At 35.1% G+C, this 24,043-nt stretch overlaps 1 protein-coding gene across 1 annotated transcript in view; it reads right to left on the bottom strand.

The window, feature by feature from the left end:
- The window catches only part of LOC129253438 (uncharacterized), a 179,811-nt gene extending 156,638 nt beyond the window's left edge, over positions 1 to 23,173 (bottom strand). The window contains exons 1-2 of the mRNA XM_054891812.1: positions 23,113 to 23,173; positions 18,048 to 18,781 (exon numbers count right to left, since the gene is read on the bottom strand). Coding sequence (XP_054747787.1) covers positions 18,048 to 18,522 — 475 coding nt within the window. The 5' untranslated portion in view covers positions 18,523 to 18,781; positions 23,113 to 23,173. The remainder of the gene's footprint in view (positions 1 to 18,047; positions 18,782 to 23,112) is intronic.
- Between the last annotated feature and the right edge of the window lie 870 nt (positions 23,174 to 24,043).

Genomic DNA, 24,043 nt, shown 5'->3' on the forward strand with positions numbered 1-24,043 from the left:
TTAGAACAAAACAACAAAAAAATTATTGTTTTCTTTTAATAAAAATATGGTACTTACTTAATTTTTTGTCAGGATGACCAAATCAAGTTAACTTTTTAATAAATCTATCAAGATTATTTAATTATTAATGTTCTGAAATTTAAAATGCTAATCATTGCTTTATGTCTATTGTTATTGAAGGTATGTATCCCTGTTAGTTACTTTATTAAATTAATTACTAATAGAGTAAAATCATCATTAGAAGACTGGAAGTATTGCTCTCTCATAGTAAATTAGCACTTATTTCTAATGATAAATTTTATTAATGCAAAGATAGTTAAACTTATAACAACCGCTCCTCTTGATTCAGTTTATTTATTATCATTTGGAATAATAAATTATTACTCTGCAATTTCTCGATTTCCTTAACCTGATTTCATTAGTATTTTGTCCTTAGTTTTCGACCCAACTTCAAGTATTTTTAATTTATCATTAAATTAAAAGAAGCTCTTTTAGAATTAATAGGAATTCCTTCAACATATTGACTAATACTTACCATATATCGTATCTTTTGAGATTCAAGAAAAAGCATTTAGCATTAACTTTAGCAATAATCTACAGCAGGAATTAAATCATTTAGCTTTATTTACTATTAATATAACTTGAGCACAACACAGATCACTACTAAGTTACACAAGGATAATCTTTTACAGTAACTAGGAATTTATTTTATTATTTTGCTATCTTATGAAAAAAGCATTTACAATTGCCGACTCAATTTATGGATCTACGTATTTCAGTGCACAATTTGCTAGTATAGGTACATATATTGTGAGTGCTACTAAGGGATAAAATACCCTTTTATACTTAATGATACACTGTTGGTCTGTTCCAACGCTAGGATACACTCGTTGCATGTGAATGCTACATTTATCATAGCGAATAGTTTTTTTATTATATCACAGCAATGTTCCAAACAGTCCATATTGTCCCATGATTCCTAAAGTCTCTGAAGCATAATTGTTCAAAGGAATGGATCGTGTGATTATATCAACAATATCCAAAATGCCCCCCAGTTTAAGTTCCACTTCAGCTTGTAAGATCTAGAGAACAACTGTTAAAACAGTTCGTCAATAGTAAAAAGAAATTTGAAGTTTGGTCTATGTGGGACGTCAATGAACATTTTAGACTGCCGAAGATTTTGAAATGAATAAATTTCTTCTTAAATATTTCTTTATTTTTTTCGTTCTTTCATGGCACCCACATAATTGGAATATTGCAGTGGTTGTACCCGCCAGCTCGCTCAATCTGTATATGTCCTCGCACGTTATTTTGAAGTTTTCCCATATATCCGAGGTAACCTTGATAACTGCTTGTCTATCCGACTATTTCAGAAGCACGACCACCATCGACCCAAATAATTTAAAACGTTATTAATTTGAAAATTAATTCGATTTTATCGTAATATGATACTCAAATGTTTACAGTTTGAATGTTTACGATTTTCAACGAATAATAATAAGGCGAAGCGTCGAAATAGAAACGGTGTTGCCGACATAATAGTTTTCACTAAAAGTTAAAATTTTACTACACTTTAAAAGTTTTTTTATAAAACATGTACGTATACTTGTAAAGAAGCAACATGTTTTCAAATAAGAGAGCCGATTTGTCAAGAGGAAGCGAGAAAGCTGCTTACTTACCTAACCTTCTATAATTGAATCATGGTTTTTCGCAAAATAAATTTCTACAATTTGGAAGTGATTCATGATGACTTGCCAAACCTTACTGAACAGAAATGTCAACACGTTTGCCATTTTCGGCTGTCAAACTATAGTTATCGATATTTTTAGTTCTCATGCAGCTAAAAAACACCCGACTCATATAAATATTCATATGAAGATTTAAATTAGGTTGTTTACCCATTGTAATACCTATGTCAACAAAGTTGTATATTTCTTCCAAACTGCCATCAAATATTTTATATGAAGTCGGGTGTTTGACTTTTATAAGAAGTCGGGTGTAGCTGCATTTCATAATCATGGATTGGCCTCAAAAATTATCTATCAAGACTCAATATTGTTTTAAAAGTGGTTTTTAAGAAAAAAAATTTAATATGCGGCTGTGCGAAGAAAGCATTATGACGCGAAACTGTTACTATTTTAATTTTTTTGCTGTTTGTAGTTTCCCCACCATAGCCGACTCATTCCGTTCGATCTCAATGCATGTTAGTTTACAGCATTATGTTGACAACTGCTGTTAAATGTTTCATGGCGCTTTAGTAGTACTGGAAAATAAACTTATGTTTAGTATACAGATGGAAAAAAATTGTTCCAGAAGAACAAGACTGTTACTACTTATCCAGATAATAACAGAAATATTTTAATCTTTTTTACTTCTACTAATAATATTTATCGGTATTGAATTAATCAATACTGACTCATTTCATTCGATTGCAATGCATGTAAATTTACAGCTTTATGTTAACCCTTGCTGTTAATAGCGCTGTGAGCAAATAAATAAATAAATAAAAGTAATCGAATGAAACATGTGTACATTAGCTTCAGTATTCAGCATCTCTGAAATTTTAATTTTCTTCGTACATTAATCAGGCCTGCAGGAGAGCCAACATAAAAAACGCGCTAAAAATTCAGCTCGTAAGTGGTATGGCACGGAGTCTAATAAAATTAGATTGATAAAAGAATTTAGATTAAGAAAAAATTATTTAATAAATTAATAAAAAAATTCACTTAATATTGAAAAAAGTAGATAAAAAGTTGCGTTAAAAAAGCGCTATAAGAGAACTCCAAAGGGATTTTTTCAAAACAAAATATAATAATTATTCCATTTTGAAGGAATAAATCTCTTAATTTTCAATTTACTTTGGCCTTCAACCATTTAAATATAATATAAACAAAGAACAGTTATATCATAGTATATCTACCTATATATACATATAGATAACATTACCCAAAAAAACCCTAAAAACTAATAAAACTTTGATGGTTATAAAATCTATTCGATGCAGTGTCTGCTGGTAGTAGTAGAGGAAGAAGAAAGCCTCCTTTGCACTGGAAAAATCAAGTGGAGAAGGATCCGCCTGCATAAGATGTTTCTAACCCAATCCAATCGCTTAGACAAGTATTGTGGTAATAAAGAAGATGCAGAAAACTCAATGCATGATTCGGTTTGGAAATATTTAAATAACAACATCGAAATGAATAAATAAAAATTCGAAATGAATAAATAAATATATCGAAGTAAATAAAAAATTTCTCTAAAATACTGAGTACTTTTTAAACTTCATTACTTACACAACTTTTAATTAGAAACGATTGTATCACCATAATTGATCTTCGTCCCTCATCTACTGACTTGACATTTTACGCAATGCTCTTTCCCCCATCTAATACCAGCCGCATTCCGCAACATTTACCTTTCCAATATCTACTTTTATTACTTTTTAAGAACTTACAAGACCGCGCAAAACAAACCGGGTGTATTACAAAACTTTCACCAACTTGATTAACTGCGACAAGGTGCATGGGAAATAGATATTTCAGGGGGATAGAAATTGCATAAAAAACCTTAAAAGATGCAAGAAAGCGATGAGAACAAAATGATGCAAAACTAAAGTTCCGAAGAGCAAAATTAACATGGGAAATTGCGTAGACAAAATTTTTAAAAAAGAGAGTGTGGGGAAAAGTGTAATAATAATGAAAATAAAAAACCGCGCATGCATGTGTATGCGTACAATGAAGGCGACACACGTGATGAAAAGTTATAAAATGGATAATGCTTTAGAGCCAACTTAACAGCTAAATTAAGTTAGTAAAAGTTATATCAAAGCGAGAAAATGAGAAAGTCAAAGGGCTACAGTTCTTGAGTAAGGGTTAAAATGTCGCAAAGTAAGAGAGTTAAAAGCGCAGATAAATTTCCAAGTAGCAACAAAAACCGGATATTCACATGCGACATCAACGAAGGTGAGCTTAAACTATGCAACTAGTGTTAGAGAAAGGCAAATACAACGACGATAATGCGAAGTAAAGGAAGAAAATTAAAGCTGCAATGTAGGGGTGTGTATGTGTGTGTGTTCGAGGGTATTGTAACCATCCAGTTTTATCGTGAAAAGCCACGCGCAGCACAAATACATATATTTTCCCAACTGATCTCAGCTGCATGCAAAAGCAATGAAGCAAAGTAAACAGTTTTAAGGCCACTGTGTTGAGAATGTGTTTAAAGTGACTTAGAGGGGAAGAAAATGGAAATGTGTGCACGAAAAGGACGCTGATACGTACGCTGTAAATCGTAATGAAAAGTAGTAAAGCTTAGGTGAAAAACTTAGGATGAAGCATCAAAAGCAAATACAAAATAACTAAAACATTTCAGGTAATGAAGAATGTTCTTAGAGGTTTGATTTTATAGTTAGTTAGCAAAGCTCTTTGGTAATGATAATTGTAATGATATTGATAATGATAGGGATAATGATAATGGTGATAATAGTGATAACACATGATTATGATTATAACAATGATTGCGGTAATGGTAATGGTAGTGATATTGGTGATGATAACGATAATTTTAATGATAATGATATTGAAATGATGTTCATAATAGTAAAAATAATGATACTAGTAATGAAAATTTGGGAAACTTACCCAACTATGTGAAACCACTTCGAAAATTTTCAAGACTAGAGTAAAATCGGATGTCAACTAACTAAACTTAATAAAAAAACAATTTCGGTGACTTTAAAAGAATCAAAAATAATTGATTTTAATTATGGTGCTGCAAACCTCTGGACAAATGCTGTATATGTGGCGTTTTCCCCCTCTTAACTATCCAATCTAAGACGTACTCTAATAAAGTTGTTGTTGTTGCTGTTGTTGTAACAGCATAAACATTCCCCAAACATACGCGGCTGCTGGAGTGACAGTCTTTGGCCGGATATACACTAAATCCGGTCGTGCTGGTGACGTAGAACCGACTGTCGTGGGAACACTTAAATAAGACCAATGCTAGCGATTCGCTAAAAAAGTACTTCGCACTGATTTGTCACTGTTTGCTATGCGTGAGAGAACTTATAGTGAGATCACTATAAGGCTTTATGGGATTACTGAGGATAGTCGCAGCTATTAACGAAAAAATATTTTAAAAAAGCCTGGGAGATGGTTTTCAACAATAGCAAGCAGAAATCTTTTTCGCAAAAATTTTCAATCAAAAAATTATTTTTTTTTCCAAACAATCTTTTGCAATAAATTTAATTTTTTAGATATATTTTATCTAAAAAAATATTTCTTTTAATAATTTTAAAAAGAACCGAAGATATTTCACTATAAGAAACTCTACAGAAATTTTCAACAATTTTCGAAATTTTTTTTTTTTTTTTTTTATACAAATAAACCTATTTTTAGAAGAATTGATGACAAAGTCCAAAATACTTGGATCAATTGACATGGAACCGGTCAGCTGTGAAAACAAAATGTCTAATCAACTGACTCATATGAGATGGCTTTATTGTGGACCTGTACAATACAATTCGTGGTGGCGCAAAATTAATCTCCCTATCGGAAGATTTATGATGTTTGCAAATGGCGTTGTACATCAATCATATTCGAACTAGACAGCTGCAATATACAAACAGCCACTCAAAATCATTTTTTCTTTTTATTTGTCAAACAAAATTAAAAAATATATTTTTTTTCCACCACCTGCTGCAATGATTTAAATAAACTTACGGCCCTATTCTTAGCTGATACTCGTATCACAAATGAGTCATCTTAATTTTGAGATTTTTTTTGTGATAGTTCTTGTGACTGCATTCTTGAAAAACTCTCTGGGAGAAAAAACATTCTAAACTACACCGCAACTGTGTGAGAAGTTATTTGCCCTAATAATGCGGGTTATGCTTCTTCTGGCCGTACAAATTACAAAAAAAAAGCAAAAAAGTCGGGAGTTTTGAGCTTATTTTTAGGTCATTAAATGTTGGTTTTTACCTGTTTAAATGAGCTCAGAATTCATGAATAATAACCATTAATTATAGTCATGAAAAATTATCTCAAAGTCAAGCTTTACAAGATCCAAAAGGCGCATGATCTTACGCAAAAGCAGCAACAAGTCAGACTTGAGAGAGCGAAAGAGTTGCTTTGCTTAGTCGAAAGCGGTCAATTTCCGAACATTGTGTTTTCTGGCGAGACATTTTTTTAAATTGAGCAATTCGTAAACTCCCAAACGATAGGATTTATTTGACCGACCGTTCATACGAGAATTAGCGTCATCGATTGGCACCAGGAGGCAGTACCTGCCACAGGTAATGGTTTGCGCTATAACCGCAGATGGGCGCTCTCCAATCGCTTTCATCAAGCCTGGCGTCAAGTTAAATTCGAAATATTATCGGGAGAGTATTCTGGAGGTTGCTTTGAAGCCGTGGGCAGACAATGGTGGCAGACCATGGTCGTTTGAACAGAACTCTACACCGTCTCACAAAGCTCGAATTAACCAAAAATGCCTAAAAAACAACGTTCCGAACTTCTTAACGTCCGCACAATGACTTTCAAATTCCCTAGACGCGAATCCGATGGATTATTCTCTTTAGGCCATTTTGGAGAGGAAGGTCCGAACTAAAAGATTCGCCATGGGCCAAAATACCTGCAAGTTACATTCGGACAGCTTCTTTTTTGGATCGTCGCAAGGCCATAGTCAAGGCAAAAGGTGGTCATGTCGAACAGAAGTAAAGTGATTCTTAATTTTGTATTATTTTCACATATTATATTTTTTACTTTCAATTGGCCTTTTTAATTGGTTACACTTTGAGTGCCGGACCCTATATATGTATTTGCGTGCATTGCCTTTCCGGATCCAACGCCTTCATAAAAAACAGGAAAGCTCATTTACATTTCGCACTAGTTCGGAATTAATCAGAACTAGTCCATAAAAAAAATGTTGCAACTGTAACTGACAAGTATCTGCATACCACCATTTTTATTGGCTTTGGTAGGTATTAAAAATAGCAACAAAAAAATAGCAAAAGCCTTTCATGTCGGCTTAAAATGCTAAAAACGCAAATGCGACATGCCATCTGCTAGTGTTGACATTTGACATCTGAATACAAGTTTTTTTTTTATACAAACATTTGTATGTAGAAATTGTAAATTTAAAACCGCATTCAAATGTGGTTTGATTATTTCGTTGTTTTCCAGCAATGTGACGAGATTTATTTTTTTTTTTTTAAGAGAAGGGGATGTGATAAAAAGCGAGAGTTTTTCAACAGTAGAGAGTAAAGACTATGCGTGTGTGAGAGTAGAGTATACAAGTGTGAATCAATAAGTCTATGATGATGACCTGTAGCAATGGTTTACTGAATTCTGATGCCATCGTAATAGCATAGATGGTGTTGAACGTTCTCGGCACCCTAGTGGGGACGCTACACGAGAAATGGTAATACAAAATTTTCAGTGAACAGATTGGTGATATTCACTCGCCGAATGCCGTTTCGTTATGGCAGACTTTAAGAAGAACTCATCACAATATATCTGAGGCTCTGCGTGTGTACTCATTCAAAGCCAAGAAAGGGGTAAACGAACGCATTTGGCGAGTAGAAAAGTAAGTTGCGAGCTGCTCTCTCAACAGTTGAGCTCCCCTGTGGCTATTTACTGCTTTCAGACATGAAGAAATGGTTGAGCGGATTGAGTGAAGAGGTTATCGATGACATAAATGCTTACCTAGGGGGCATCCCGACATTGTATGACATTATTTGAAGGATATCAAGAAATTGTGGAAGTATAAGGAAGCTAAGAGAGTTAAAGGAATAGCAAAGAAATAAATGATAGCCGCGTACACTTCTGCTAGGTGTTTGGCCGAGCTCCTTCTCCTATTTGTGGTGGGCGTCTTGGTGTTGTTCCCCATATGTTCCACTTTTTGGGTTACTATTTTAAAAAATGACACCCCGTTTTCATTTAATCCAATTTTCAGGAATTCGTGTTAATATAAAAACGAGGGACTATAAGCGGTTTATGCCCACACAAAAACACCTGCTGGTGATGCAGCTCATTGAATAGGGAATGTGCCTGTATGTGCCTACACATACGTGCATGTACTATATATGTGTGTATACTCGCTTGCTCACAAATTTTTTATTTTGCACCTTCTACTTGCTTGTACAATATTTGCATTGCAAACCGCAAAATGGGTGGGCCAGCGTTGGATTGTTTGTTGATTTTGCTTTTTCATTCAATTATTTATTTCCTTTGCCATTAAAAAAATTTACTTGATTAGTTTCATTACTTTTTATTTAATTACTATTGTAGCTGGTGGCTGCGGCTTTATTTGCGTATAAACAACAATAAATTAGACAGCATTCAATTTTTGAAATGGTAAGTGACGGCAATTTTTAAATTTAAAGGAATTTTAAGTATGGTGGAACATTTTTTATTATTGTTTTTTTTTTTTTTTTTTGTTTTTTTGTAAAGAGTTAATAAGAATTAATAAAACTCACAACATTTTACCTTCTTAGAATAAAATTTGAGGTGCCACCAGCCAAATTAAATTTGAAAAAATAAACGCAATTCTTTAATAAAAAACTTCATATATCAGAGATTTTAAGATGTATGTTTGATGTGAGTCGTCAAGCAGTGAATGGGAGTTGTTGGCAAAAATGGCTGAGTCGCTGGAGCAATACGCCATACCAACGTTAGACCATCACTTGAATCCTTCTGCACGAAGTTGACTGGACAGACTACGTAAGGCTGTGGATTTTCACCTTACCCAAATATTGACAGGGCACAGTTGCTTCAAATTTTGTTTACATCAATTCGGACATGAGGACGACCCATACAGCGCAGCTTCTGTGCAAATGACTTAATTCCTCTGTACTATTATAGCACTTTCGCCCTAGAGTTAGGCATAACCTAACCTCAAACTAGATTTTGTTATTCATTTAAATTTCTTCTTGAAAATTTACTCAAAAATATTATTGGTTTAAGACTAGCTTAGCCTTCGTTTTGATATATGAAAATATGTATATATGCACATATTTTTTACAATTAATATGCAGTGCAATCAATCCATTTACAATGTATCCACACTGACCAGCATAACTGGATTAATCATATATTTTTTTTAATGTAATTAAATTATTTTTTTTGTAGCAAATCATATAAAACGAACTTTAAAATTTATAAAAATACGAGATGCAGAAAAAAAGAAACAAATTGTGGTCTAAGTTTCACGCTTTTTATTCTGAATTTTTAGAAAATTGCTGGATATAGATATTCCATATAAAAAAAATTTCTTGAGAAAGAAAATGAAAAAAACGTTTGTATAAAATGCACTTAATAAAAAAAAATCTTAAAAATCATCGCGATTTTTTAGCTGGTTACTAAAATTTCATGAGTCAGAAAAAAAAATTTTTTTTGAAAGAAATTTTTATGAAAATTTCCTACATTTTTCTAAATTTTGAATAAAGTGTGAACGCTTAATTTATATAGTTTTGGTTAAAGTATAAAAAATATTTAATGGGTGGTCAGAGGCCCCTTCAGTCTATATATTTTTTTTAAATTAATATTTGTAAATGTTTTCGCTGTTTGTGTGGAGCCCGTTTCTCCAGAAGTCCTTTGCGGTGATCATCACAAGTCCTTTGAGATTCAAGTTTTATTAATAGATAATCTTATGCCTGATCGAAGCTTTTTTCAAAATTAACAATATGGCGGCCTCATCAAATATATATCAGAAATAATTTCAAAAAAAAAAACCTAGAATTAATTGTTTAAAAAAATACATTTTATTGAAATCCACCAAGCGGTTTTTAAGTTACAGTGATCACCAGTTCAAAAAACATAATTTTGAGAAAAATGCATTTACAGTTTTGCTATCGGCTCCGAAGCACCCTTTGTTAATCGTTGAATAACTGGAAAAGTATTCGTCGGATTCACTTCAAATTTTCACACAATATTTTTAAGATATTATACTTTAAGAAAATGCAAAAAAAAACAATTTTTTTGAAAATTCTGAGTAGCTCTAATCCTTTAAAACAAAAAAATTGTGCTAGAGAAACAATGTAAATATCTATTTAAAAAAAACTGCACTTCCAGCTAGGCTTGCCGATACAATCCAAAAGAAAATTCATTCATATTTTCCATATTTTCCATTTTTCATAATTTTCCGAAGAGGAGCTGATTTTATAGTTCCAGTATAAAAGATTATAAGGATCTATTTTAATATATATTGTATACATATATACAAAATATAGGGTGGCGCAAGATTTATAATTTTTGCAAATGGCAAGGAAAGTAAATCATATTTGATATTTCTGAGCCAAACAGCGGCAGTATACAAACAGACAAGCAACAGATCGTATAGAAATCAAAATAAAGATTTCCATTACCCAAATTATTATTTTTTTAGTAAAAAAAGTTATTCAAAATACATTGGGTGAATTTAAAATTTTCTTATTTAAATTTGTTCACAAATCTCGTGCAGTAATTTTAATGGTTTTGAATAACGTTTCATTCTTCACAGTCAAATACGATATGCTCGGGTTTCGGTTTAAAAACACAAAAAACGGAAATAAAAATTAAGATGAGTAGCCAATTTAAAAATCAAAATTCGGTTTTAGAAACATCGATCATTTTTGAACATCCCTACTATCAGCAAATAGGTACCATCATCTTACAACTAAGAACGCCACATGGCATCTAAGAACGATTTTTAATTTCCTATATATATTTAAAATATAAGCAATTTATAAGTACATCCATTTGAAAACGCTCTACTTGGTGCTTTATCCACGTGCTAGCCAATAAGTTTACACTTTTGCACTTTTTCTCACACTCTACTACTTTTCTTGTTTCCCTAAACCCCAGAGAAAAGTTTAAATATCCGGCTTGTAATTCAGCCAATGTACTTTACAATGTCGCTTCCACACAATCAATCACGTATTTACAAGCAAGAATTACCAAAGTTCCTCACTGAGACAAACGCACACATACACCCATACATGGGCATGCATTCCAAAGGGGCCTCAGGCAATCAATAATTGCATGTGACAACAATGTTAAAAGTTTAAAATAGTTTGGTCCTATCAAACCTCAGCTGGTGGTTTCAGGCGCCCATTGAGGTAATTTTCTTTTCCATAAGAAGATGGTCAGTATCTGATGGGCAGTAATGCTTTTTTAATACCCAAAAAGTTGGTTTTCGATCTTTGGCCCAAGGTGGCATAGAGGAAGGTCAGTTGGTTGGCAGTTTGAGCTGGAATGGAACGATGTGTATGTACGTATGTAAGTATATAAATAGTCTGTGAATAGCTTGTGAATGCTAGTTTGTGAAATGGAGTGAACATATTTTTTAGAAAAAAGGTTGCATAGAAATTCAGAAGTGAGTTTTTATGAAATTTAAAAACTAATATAAGAAAGATAATGAAAATTCTAAGAGTACAGGATTGGCGCTTAAAAATTGATTTAATTGTATGCCACTATTTTTGAATGGTGACTAACAGAAAAAACTTTTAGAAAGACATAATTATTATATGTAGAAACAGCTCTGTACTATCCTCATCCCCGAAACAAGATGTCCGCAATGGATCGTCGATGATGCCTATTCTGATCATACTTCGTCTCCATGGATTGTGCGCCGTAATTAGTCTTAGCAAGGCTCATAGCTCACTTCTTCGTTGCCTGAAAAGGAATTCTGCTGCCACCCGGGCATGCATTTTCAGCAAAACTTTGGTACAGAGTAAGGAAAGCAACAACCGCCATGTATGGATGCAAGGGCGCAATTGGCAAAAGATAATAACCTTTCGCCTAGAGTTGTATTTTGGTTCTACAATACCATAATAAAGCTAATCTTTTTATATGAAGTCGTTGTATGGTTGAACACATTGGAGAGGATGGCATCAGTTAAAAAGCTGGAGAGAGTTCAAAGGTCTACACTCATTGGAATCAGTGAGGCGCTTTGAACTACTCCTACTCTAGCGCTTAATGTAATGTTAAATGTGGTACCTGTAGACATCGCAGGCAGAATTGCCGCTGCAATCAGACAGAGGCGCTCGGGCTATAGGCTCAACCCCACTTATGGACACTCAAGCATCCTTAGAAACTTTGAGCTCACACTGAACCAACTGAACATGAAGCACCACAAGAGCGATTAAAAAAATATAGAATTTGATTGAATGTGAGTTTAGAACGAAGAAATTCATGTTAGTGGACAGAAGCAAAACCGTTTACCTTTTTTTTTTTTCAATAATCCATTTGCAAAAGCATTCCATGGAAAATATTTTCTTGCCATATGTCCATAAGGGGTAAATAGTTGAAATTTTCCAATTAAGTAAATTCCAATAAAAACTCCCAACTCACACTCACAATCAGAAATCAGAAGCCTGTACTTTCGCTCTTTATTAACCCACTAAAATACCACCTGAAATAAATGAGAAGGCTCACATTCTGCAACCAGTTCAAGGCCAAATCAATCAGGTAGCCACACAAGTCGACGGCCGCGCATTTTTAGCCAACAAAGGCAATAACTGAGCGCATCAGACATTCCGTCACCGTAATTGGCACACCGGTCATGGACAAAGCCAAGACAAGTTATGCCTGCATGTATGTATGTATATGTGCATGCAGCCATCCATATTACATACTTACATACTAACCTATACTTCTATATACGTTTGTATGTATGTATGTATGTATATGCCATGTTTTCGTACGTAAGTTTGGTTCGCTCTTTAATCAATGCCATATATTAACAATAAATTATGCAATTTCTAATTTTATATGCAATTTTGCAATGACTGAATTTGTTGTACCCAGACGATGGCGCGAAAAGAAAAGAAAGAGCAATAAAACATACATACACTCGCATTCCGTCTTTTCCCCCCCCTCTCGCAAATTCACTCCACCTGCTCGTGCGCTCTGTTACGTGCACTTAACAAAAATGAATGTAAAATGAACTGCTAGCAAAGGTGTAGAATTCCATTTCAGGTGTTCTTTTCAAGTGCAACAAACTTCAAAGCCTTAAGTGGAGAAAATATCTGCTGGAAGTGCTGCCACTTCAAACTGTTGCTTTGCTTTAGTGTGCTTGCTCTTGCTTTCGTGGCTTCGAGCTCAAGTGTGCAAAGGAGAGGAAGAAGGGGAAACAAATTATAAACAGCATGCGCATCTAAATTCAGAACAAACAAATGTTGGCTTTGTAAGATTCGCTTTTGTTACTTGGCATTTGCAGAGGAAAGCTACGCATAGTGAGGCAAAGTTATAATAGATTTTTAAATGGAGTTAGTTGGATTGCCTGGGCTGGAGAATACAACTTTTAGCACGTCTTAGTAGCAAAAGCGAGAGGATATATTTAATCACAATACGTGATGTTGGACAATAAAAATATATTTTTCACCTATAACAGAAGAAGCGTGGTGTCAGACCCGAGCTGGAAGGCAGAAGGTTCAGCACTGGAATACCGTACTTGGGTAGCAACCTGTTGGCAAGCAATGCGAAATGAGTCGGCGATTTGCAATATATTAGTGGGAGATACATAGCACTTTCTGCCACACTACGGATCGTGTTTTTCTTATATTTGCACGAAGCTCGACAAGAACGTGGAGGTAGGGACTAATAGCTTGACCTTCAGAATTTTGAAAAAAAACATTGCTTAGAATTTGAATTACCAACAAAGACTTTTCGAGATATAAAGGTGTATAGCAAAGAGAAAAGAAGTATAGCAAGCGGAAAAGAGTGAAAAGAGGGAGAAAGGGAAACTAACGTTAAGTCCGTGATGCCAAATAAATACGAGGGCTACCTTTTATAATTTGCGACTTTGCAACACTACGTGTGATAAACTGTAATTCGGTATTTCTATCGATAGCTTTGGTATTTTTTAGGATAAAATTATATATAACGTTTTCACTTCCGAGCTTTATTAGTTCTTTTTTCAGTGAGTTAAAAAGAAAGAATTAACTCGTGAAAATTCTCGTGCGATGATTTATTATAATTTTCGTCGTGGATTATCGAGACTGGAGTACATTTTTTATTTTATCGAAAGGCTCTACCCCGTCAGTGTGGGACCTTAACCCGAACCAATTCTCTCACTTCTTAACTCAGTTCCTCTCGGGCCACGGATACTTCCGGAGATATCTGCAACGCATGGGCAAGGTAACCGATTCCAAGTGCATATACTGCGAAGCGCTGATGCGGCTCGCGGAAAGAAATGCTCTAAGGGAGCAGATTGGCGACATCCCGCCGAGCAATATAATCAGCAAAATGCTCAAACGCGAGTGCAGATGGAACGCGGTAAAGAAATATCATACATCGAGAACGTACTACCGCCGCACAGATAGAGACACAAGAAGATAAGCCTATAGCATGAAAGCTGGCTACAAATATGTTGGACCCATACATGGGTTAATAGAATTGGTCCTTTATGGATGCCGTTCTGGGTCCTCTCGAAGTAATATAGAAAGCAGTTCCGGGAAGGGTGTCTCGCCAGAAGGAGAGGAGGGAGCGTTTTAGTGGTCACACCACACGACGCAGTAGACGCCGATCGCCGTAGGTGCAAAGGCATTTTCAACTCTACCTCACCCACCAAAAGAAAAAAAAAACCGCTCACCGTCAATATTGATCCCTCCCGTTGCTACAGTTAAGTAAATCGTCGGAAGGCGGTTGAGCACTAGGCTCTACGTCAGTTACTCTTCACAGGCAATCCGTCAAAAGTTGCATGTAGTTTATCCTCCCCTAGTTTTGTTTATTTATGAAGTGAACCACCCCAGTGGGGCCTGTCCGTTCCCTCCTACCAAACTTGTCACACTTCGACTTAAGAGTCCATTTCCTTGTCTATCGTCTGTTTGGCTGCCGCTGACCTCGTTCACGTCTGCGCGCTTTAATGCATGTTGCATTTCGCTGATTGCCGAGTAGATCTTATACCAGACATCTTATTGAAGACATCATGATGTCGACTATGTTTTCTGGTACTACTGGACATAAAAGCGACTCACGTGTCCTAAGGCTAAGTTAAGCTCACCATAGCTTCGATTTAGCCATTTTTCAATGGTTGGGATTAGCGTATAGGTCCACCTTCCCTTTATTGATTTTTCCCAACGCTCCTGCAATTTCTCTTTTTATGATATCTGATATGTTAGGAGTACATTGACCAACTTGTTTGGCTTTTGGCGGTGAAGCACAACATTTAGTCACAGTGAAACGCTTGTACGACGAAATCCAATGTGGCCGTCGATTCTTTGCGACTTTGAATTTTGTGAATGTCGTCTAAAAGCGGTTGTTGTGCTAGAAACAATCGATGCTGTGCGTCAATTGAAGACGCAAGATATGGGCTTTAGTAGGACCAGCATACTTTCAATATTGCATAAACATTTGGGCGCCAAGAAGAGTTGTTTTCTTTGGTGCGGCATAATTTGACAATTTCCCAAATACCCAGAAAAGAACTCGTATCGAGCCGTGTAAAGAAAAGTTGAAGAAATTCAGTCACGGTGGTGCAAATCACATATATGACTTCGTAGAATCTTAGATCTGTGCATTTGGGCCAGGAACTAAACAGCAATCGACACTAAGAAGCACCTCAAAGCAATTGGTGGGTTTTTTTTTTTTTTTTTTGAAAAATCTGCTCATGTCGCAACTGCACCACTAGAAAAACGTAAGACATTCAATTCTGAGTGGTACACAATCATTTGTTTGCCAGAATTTTTCGTTCAATGAAGAAAAACCAACCATCTTCACCAAGCTCTCACGTATCGGCTCACACAGCAGAGTTTTCAAGCACCCAAAATATTGAACTAATGCATCATCCGCTTTGCAGCCCCAGTTTAGTACCTATGATTTCTTTTTGTACTCGAACATGAAAAATAAAACGTGAGATCAACGTTTTTCAAAGAAGCTGAAGCAGCTGCTAAAGCCTTTAAACTGCTCATTTTGGACGTATCCACTTCTGAGTGGCAAAAGGGCTTTGAAAATTAACTCAAGCGCATGCAGAAGTTTATGTACTTCCATGGAGAATATTTTGAAAAGCAGTACAGCCATTCATTACTGGGCACAAAATACAAAAAGGAACCCTCGTAATAAACGAAGTTTGTTTTATTTAGTGACTTAGGCCATTTACAAAGTTATGGCACAATTGCTGATATTTCATGCATCAAACTTGAAATAAATAACTAATTGGCGCGTACACCTCGGTTAGGTGTTTTGCCGAGCTCCCCCTCCTATTTGTGGTGTGCGCATTGATGTTGTTCCGTAAATGGATGGACCTACAGCTTTAAGCCGGCTCTGAACGGTAAATGGTTTTTGATAAAAAACTTTTCCATGGCAGAAATGCACTCGCAAGTTTGGCATTGCCTGCGGAGGGGCGACCGCTATTACAAATTTATTTTTTTTATTATTTGGTGTTTATGCACGGAAGCTACGCACACTCGGATGATAGTCACGCACCAATCATTCGACTACGACGGCCGTCAGGCTTAATATACTCTTCACATTCAATCATATAAAAGCAAGACCGTTCTTGAAGTAAAAACTATTACAGATGGAAAAGATACGGCATTTATAAAAGGCGCTCTAAGGTTACTTGTTTTTGCTATTTCTTTTACTTGGTTTTCAAATTTTTGCTCCCAATTAATTACTTTGTATTTGACACCTCTCAACCTCTGACCTCATTAAGTTATTACATATTTTACTCAGCACTACGTAATTTTTATTTTCTGTGTGGGCCAAGTTTTTTCATCTAATTCTTTCCAAAAAAGTTCTGGTGCAAACTAAATTAAAAAAAAATTACTGCCTCTTAACTTTTGATCTCATAAACTTTATTGGTATCGCACTCGCTCAGCACTAATTTCTGCCCTCCGCCACTCAATACATGAATATGTATGTGCGAATGTATGTACAAGCATGTTTATATGTGTAAATGTATATACGAGTACATACTTATACAAGCTGCTGCACCGTCTACTAACTGCTATGTAGAGTTGCTGTTGCCACTTGTTGCTACTTTACACGTTCATAAACCAGCGCTCTCACTCACCAGCGCGTCTCACTCTCCACCCAATGCTCACAAATGAGCTAATGCACTGCATAGACTCTCTGTGGGTAAAGTATTGGCTTTCAAACACATACATACATACATACATATGAATGTACACTTTGTTATGCATCAAGCCACGTTTTCCACACTATAAAGCAAATACAAATACATTTTTTCAATGCCGGCCGGTATTTTCGATAATTATACACGTCACTGTCGAAAGAGGTAAGAGAGTTACAAAAAAAAACGCCAAGTAAAATGAGCAAGCAAAATAAAATGAACTCGGTTCCCCAGTCAAGTCAGTCAACTAGCCAGTCAGTAGACAGTGCAAACACACCACAATTTTGGAGGCAAGAGCGACGACAAGGCAGTAGCAACGTGGAAGTACATATTTATAAGCAGAAAGCAGTGCAGTGCAAAAAAACAGTGCGACAGACACGTAAGTAGACGCACGAGATGACTTTGAAGAATGCAGACGCTTGGCAATTACCAAGCGCCAACGGTGCAGCACACTTGATAAATATAAAGAAATAAAAAGAAACAAAATGTTGCAGACACACAGCTCATAAGGAACAACGAAGATATGTACATGTGAAGAATGGCAGTAGGCGAAACGTGTGCAGATCGGATGCAGCCGGTGGTCGAGGCTGTTTTGCACACCGACAACGCCAACAAATGGCACAACCAGTTCGTGTGGCAGCCACAATGCCGACGTTGTAGCTGTTTATGTTGCAGTGCAACGGCAGTATGATGGCTATTTTTATGCGCATCTAATACAAAAATAGATTTTCAAATATACCAACACGAAATGGACCAAGTGGAAATAATGAACAAAAAAAATTTTAAATGGGCGGCGCACCATTTCGAATAGATGCTGGTGGCTACTCATGTGAAAGAGGTACATACGTATGTATGTATAGTATGTATAGGAAATCGGCGAATACAAACAATATTGACTAGACGTCATTAAAAAGCTAAGTAACGCTTATAAATGTGTTAGCAAAACAAAACTCAGCGCTAAGCCTAAGTCATTTCATTACTCGATTTATTAGTTTTTTACTCACCAATGCTAAGCGGTGTGCCAATCTTGCCGGAGACATTCAAAAATTTAAAATCGAAATGTATTAAATTTTTGCGACCAAAAAACGACATTGAGCCACTGCCGTCACTGACACTATTCGCTGGAGGAGCACTATTTTTCGATGATTTCTCCGCCGATGTTACAGGTGGGCCAAGTGTTGTTGCAAACGAATGTAATTTCTCCATTAACGTTGTAGCATTGAGTGCACTGTAGGGTGGGCCGGCTGTGGTGGGTCCTGGTGTACCAGCAGCAGCGGTGGTTTGTACCGGACCAGCGGTAACAGTGCACAGCTTACTAATGCTCAGTATGCATGTGATAAAGATGAAATTCGACGAGGTGAAACTGAAGCTGATCAGTTGTTGGATTTTACTCTGGTAATTGCAGCTGCTGTTGAAGAATTTGCTGATTTTCGGCGGTTCGCTAGCGTTCGAGGCTGCGTTGGAGGACAGTGTTGCCATTGTATGTGAACGATGCAATTGTATAATAAATGTTAGCTATGCTTTAAAGTGTTTATTTCTTTAGTTCAATCGGAGTATTTTTCAATTTCAATTGGTTTTAAATTAGGTAAATTGTTGTAATTAAGTTATGTAGTTTCGAATTGATTTGACTTTTAAAGTAGAGGATTAAGCTAACACTAGATGAATGTGGAAGGGAAATTATTTATTAAATTTTATTTTTATTTATTTAAAAGTTTTAAAGTTGAGGATTAAGCTAACACTAGATGAATGTGGAAGGGAAATTATTTATTAAATTAAATTTTATTTTTTTGAAATATCTGTATGCTCTATAATAATTTTTATTGCGTACTGGTTTGCTCTGTGGGAAAAAACACTATTTGCAATGCGATATAAAAAAATGTATTATTAGTTGCTATCGCTGTAATTTGCTACGAATTCCCATCAATTTGTGCGCTATTCATTCTTATAACTTCATGAATTTGAATTTAAAATTGTTATAAAATAACTTCTTTTTTTAATTTTTTTTAAATACTTTAAATGATGGTAAAATGTGGTAAAAATTTTTTTTTTTTTTGCAATTGTTTGAATTTGTATTTTGTAATTTTTTTTTTTTTTGGGTATTTTGTAATTTCAGTTTTAATTTTTTTTTTTTTTTTTTGCACTTATATCTTGGCTTCGTTTTATTTTTATTTTATTATTAATAATAATTTCGTAATCTGCACAACACTTTCTTGCTTCACATCTTTTTTTTTAACAAACACCCTTTTTAAGAAACATCATATTTTTAATATTGCGCGCTTTTTATGCTTTAGATCTCATGCTTACCGAGCCGGAAACTTATTACTAACTTGAATGCGACCTTTAATTCTGTACGCTTTCTCAAGTGACTGACAAAAATAACTTTTCTAAATAAGCAAGTCAAAAGCAATTATTTTTTTTTATATTAGGTCGAGAGTGCTAAAAAACAATTTTTGTTTTTGGTTTCAATTTAATAAAGCGAACATTAATGGTAAGCGATACTTGAGAAAAGTGCTAATTTTTAATTTTACTTTTTTTATTTCAATATCACTAATTTTTATTTATTTTTAACTTAATTTTATTTTATTTCCTTTTTTTTCTCGTGCATACTTTTACAGAAAATACACTTACACCAATTACGCTTACAAAATAGATGCCCAGCTCACGAAATTTTTTCAAGACTTCACTTTTTTCTTAAAACATATATTTTACACCGATCTCATCTATCAACAAATGGCTACGCCTAATCTCCCGAGTTCTCTGCCCAAACTACTTTTCAAATGAAAACCTCTACGCGCGTACAAACAGTATGCCCCTCAACTCAGAAATCAAAACGGGGAAAGTGGAGCTGGATTGGCCATACGCTCCGAAAAGACAACAACACCGATATTGTGAAAATGGCGTTCGAGTGGGAAATCCATAAGGGAAAAGAGCGCGTGATAGACCAGAGATGACGTGGGTGCGAACGGTGCGTACTGAAAGCGCGAGTTTTGGTTCCTGGAGACAAATAAGCAGTTATGCATATGACAGAAGACGTTGGAAGAGGTTAGTATCCGCCTTATGCTCTGACTAACCGCGGAACATTTTTAAATTTGTGGACAAATTTTGAGCTACACGTTGTAATTAATTATTGAATTCATTACTTCGAATTGTTCCAAGGAATAATTGATAATAATGCCCTGGTTGAGTTCAGCTAATAAAGTCAACAATATTTTGACCAATTCCGGCTATTTTCTATTTATTTTTTAATTTATTGCTTATACTTTTTTCACATGCATCTATCTAATAAATAAATAATATAATCCATATTTCAAACTTTGTACAAAAATTATAAAAATGCAACCAACTTTCACCAGATATCCAACCTTTTTATTCAGAATGACATCATATGTGCAAGGCGAAAAAAAAACAAATCAGCTGTTCTACTGCTATATCCTTTAATAAATTCGCCTTCGAAGATACAGTGAAACCTCCCCTAACGGGGGACATTTTTTCCTTTACCAAAATTTAAGTATAAATTCTTGAACAAAGTACTCTCTCTCTCGCTCTTAAGCGGACACCCACTCGGACACACGTGGACAGTTATTTTTCCTAAAATTTACACCAACACCTCTATTGAGTGGTCGCGAGCCTCTTATCAAAGGACATTAAGATTTATTTTCATAACAAATCAAACAAAAACCACTGTTGAGCGGACACGAACTCCTCATAGAAGGACAAAATATAAAAAATTTGAGTGAACAGTTACTTGCATAAATTCTAAATGGATAAAGAGGAATTTCGTTATAAAGTGTAATGTTTTTTCATGAACGCATTTAGTTTGGAGGGAAACAATTTGTTTGTCCGGGCATTCGCCAGTAGGAAAGTTTAACTAATCAAATCTTCCAGATAAAAAGCAATTAGTTCAGTGCATTTGATTTGATCATAACTGAGTGTCTGTAAGTCCGATTTTCCCCATTAAGTTCAAAATTGGAACATGAAAAACACAGATTGCGCTTATCGTCAAAAATAACGAAATTATTTGGTCAAAATGGATGTTTAGAGACAATGACTTGACTGCTTTCGAATGGTTAAAAAATTGGAAAACGATTTGCAAAATAGTTTTCTTTGAAAAAATAAAAAAAATCGACAATTTCCCAGACCTTTTATGTAATGAATCTAATATCTAGTTTTATATAGTTCATTGAATGAAATGTAGTCTTTACTTTTATGTATATCCATTCTTACTTTATATGCCGTGTGTCTGGCCGGCCTTCGCTCGAATCAGGGTTGAGGTCTTTGGCACTGATGTGTTAAGAAGCAACCACCTTGGCTCCTTGGCACCACAAGATCAGTTTTCCTCGGAGGTCGGGTAAATTTAAAGAAAATTCAAAAGCGGGCCCGAGTGCAGTACAGTGGACTTAATGTTGGCTGGTATGTCCCGACAAAAAAAACAACTTTAAATGAATTAAGTACTTAAAAAAATGGATATTTACATTTGCATATAACTTTAGTTTATTCCAGTACTCAATTAAAAAATCAAGAAGTTCTAAAACTGACGGTGAGTGTCCGCCCAAGGGAGGTTTCACTGTATACAAAATAGAACAACGAAACGAAAAAATCACCTGACAATCAGAAAAGTTGTATACTTTTCAATATGAAAAATATCAACAACCAACAGAAGTCAGTAGTAACAACAAAAATATGACCAGAGTAAAATCAATAATTAATCACTGCGGGCCGCTTATTCAAAAAAAAAAAACGCTAAATGATGATAAAATTTTGCAAATTAGAAATTGTAAGCACTCAAAGCAAATAAGAGCTGAAATGAGTGAAATTTATACACACACATAAATAAGTACGTATTGTAATATCTGACAAATGGCAACACACTTATGCTAAATCAAACAAAATGGCATAGAATATTCATTATTTGCATATTTGTCTGCGAATTTCCTGAACGCGCAAATTGCAAATCGATTGATTCCATTGCAGAAATTTGCAAGAGAAAAATTCAAAACAAAAAAAAACAACAAAAAACAGAAACCACTCTTCAAAGAAAATGTGCAAAATTTATTTATCACACATACATACCACACATGCACATGTATAGGAGATATTTATGTCTGTACGCCGCACAACGAGCGAAAACAAGTTAATACAGCGACGCAAGCAGCAAGTTCAGCGAAATTTTCGGCCAACATGTGAACGCCAATAAATGGCCAAAATAATTACCCAACATAAAAGCGAGTTAAATGCAAGAAAGACATATAAATAAAAGCGTAAAAAGTAATAAAAAGAAAAGCCAAATAAACTCAAAACGTATGCAGAAGGCAGGTATGCAGAAAGGGCAGGCGAAGAGAGCGGAGTCTTGTGTAGTGTCTAGCCAAATTGAAGAACTGTGGCTTAAATGCGGCGGAAAACCGACTTAAACGGTAAAAGCATACAAAATTACTGTTAACCGACATAGCCAAATATTTTTGTTTTCGTGGAATTTCAAGTGTACTTTTCTTTATTTGAATTAAACTAACAAAAAACACATGTTTTAGTGTTGGAAAACTGAAGAAAAACGCAATTTGCCCTGTTATTTGATAAAATGCGTGTATGGCTCCGTTACACATGTGCGCATACAACAACAAATCACTATACGTAAGTGCCAATGCGCGCACTTACTGCTGACGCGAATGTCAATAAACGCTTTGAGGAATTGTTGTTATTCAATTTCTATTCTTTTATTTTTTTATTTTATTTTATTATTTTTTGCTACTACCGCGTGTCAGCGAAATCGATTGATTTTAAGCACATGCACATTTCCCACTATTAAATTTAATTCATTTTTTGCATTAAAGCATTTGCCCTTACGCCATTCACACTTTAAAAATAAAACAAAAAGCATTTAGCATCAACAACAAATCACACGTTTTGTATTACCAATTTTCGTATTTATTTATATTATTATTACGACTTCTTCCACTTAAATATACAATATTTTATTTTTCTTATATATTTTTGTTTCTATTCTTATATGATTTGTATTCTCTCTGGCACACCGAACTGTAAATTTTTGTGCAAACAAAAACACACTTTACGCACCCGAACCGAAGAAATCGCCGTCGTACACGCAATTACACGATCGACTTCGACACGAGGACGCACAACAAACGACTAAAAATTGCAACTTTAAAAGTCACACACCAAACGTCAGATCGATCGCAACATAAACGAGCTGAAAGCAAGTAAAATGAAAAAAATACAACAAAAACAAGAAAAAACCAACCAATCGACCAACCAACCGATCAACGAAACAAAAAACACAGGCAAACTCCAATAAGAAAAAGAACACACGTTGTCACATGCACTTTTTCGCTCTTCACAACCTTACAATTTCTTCCCCACTTTGCCGCTGTCCCATGCTACTGGTGACTACTACACGTTTTGTATGCTAAGATCTTTGCGCCTAATGTGCGCTCACCTGTTGGCCATCGCAACTACACAAGCACACGTACGTTCGTACATTAACGTACACATGGGAGGCGCGCTCTGAGTAAAGTATACAAACAACAAAAAAAGTAGACACTTCTAATAATCGCAATGCTCACAATACAACAACTCTGCTATACTGCTATCGAATCACAGTGAGTAAAGTAAATATCACATTTACTTGTGTCCATATCATAGAGCCATCCATATGCACGCGGAACCAGCACAAGTCAAAAGCATTGAATTGTGTTTGCCTTGTTTATAACAATCTTGCCGTTTAATTCGCTTTGCTGCTCTTTCTTTAAGAGAATTTCGCTACTCTCGAGATATTTATTTAATATCGTTAAAGATTTTTATACTCTACTACATAATATCGTAATATTTTCTTGAGTCAAGCTCGAATGGTAAAAAAGTGGCGGCATTAATCAGAAATAAGCAAATGGCAAAAACTTTACATTTCCTGAACGGAATCTGCTTTTTACATTACTCTGTTAATTGATGAACGGAATTAATTAATTGGGCGCAATTTGAATACTTTGGCGGC

This window comes from Anastrepha obliqua, chromosome 1, assembly GCF_027943255.1.
Source record: "Anastrepha obliqua isolate idAnaObli1 chromosome 1, idAnaObli1_1.0, whole genome shotgun sequence".
Lineage (NCBI taxonomy): Eukaryota > Metazoa > Arthropoda > Insecta > Diptera > Tephritidae > Anastrepha > Anastrepha obliqua.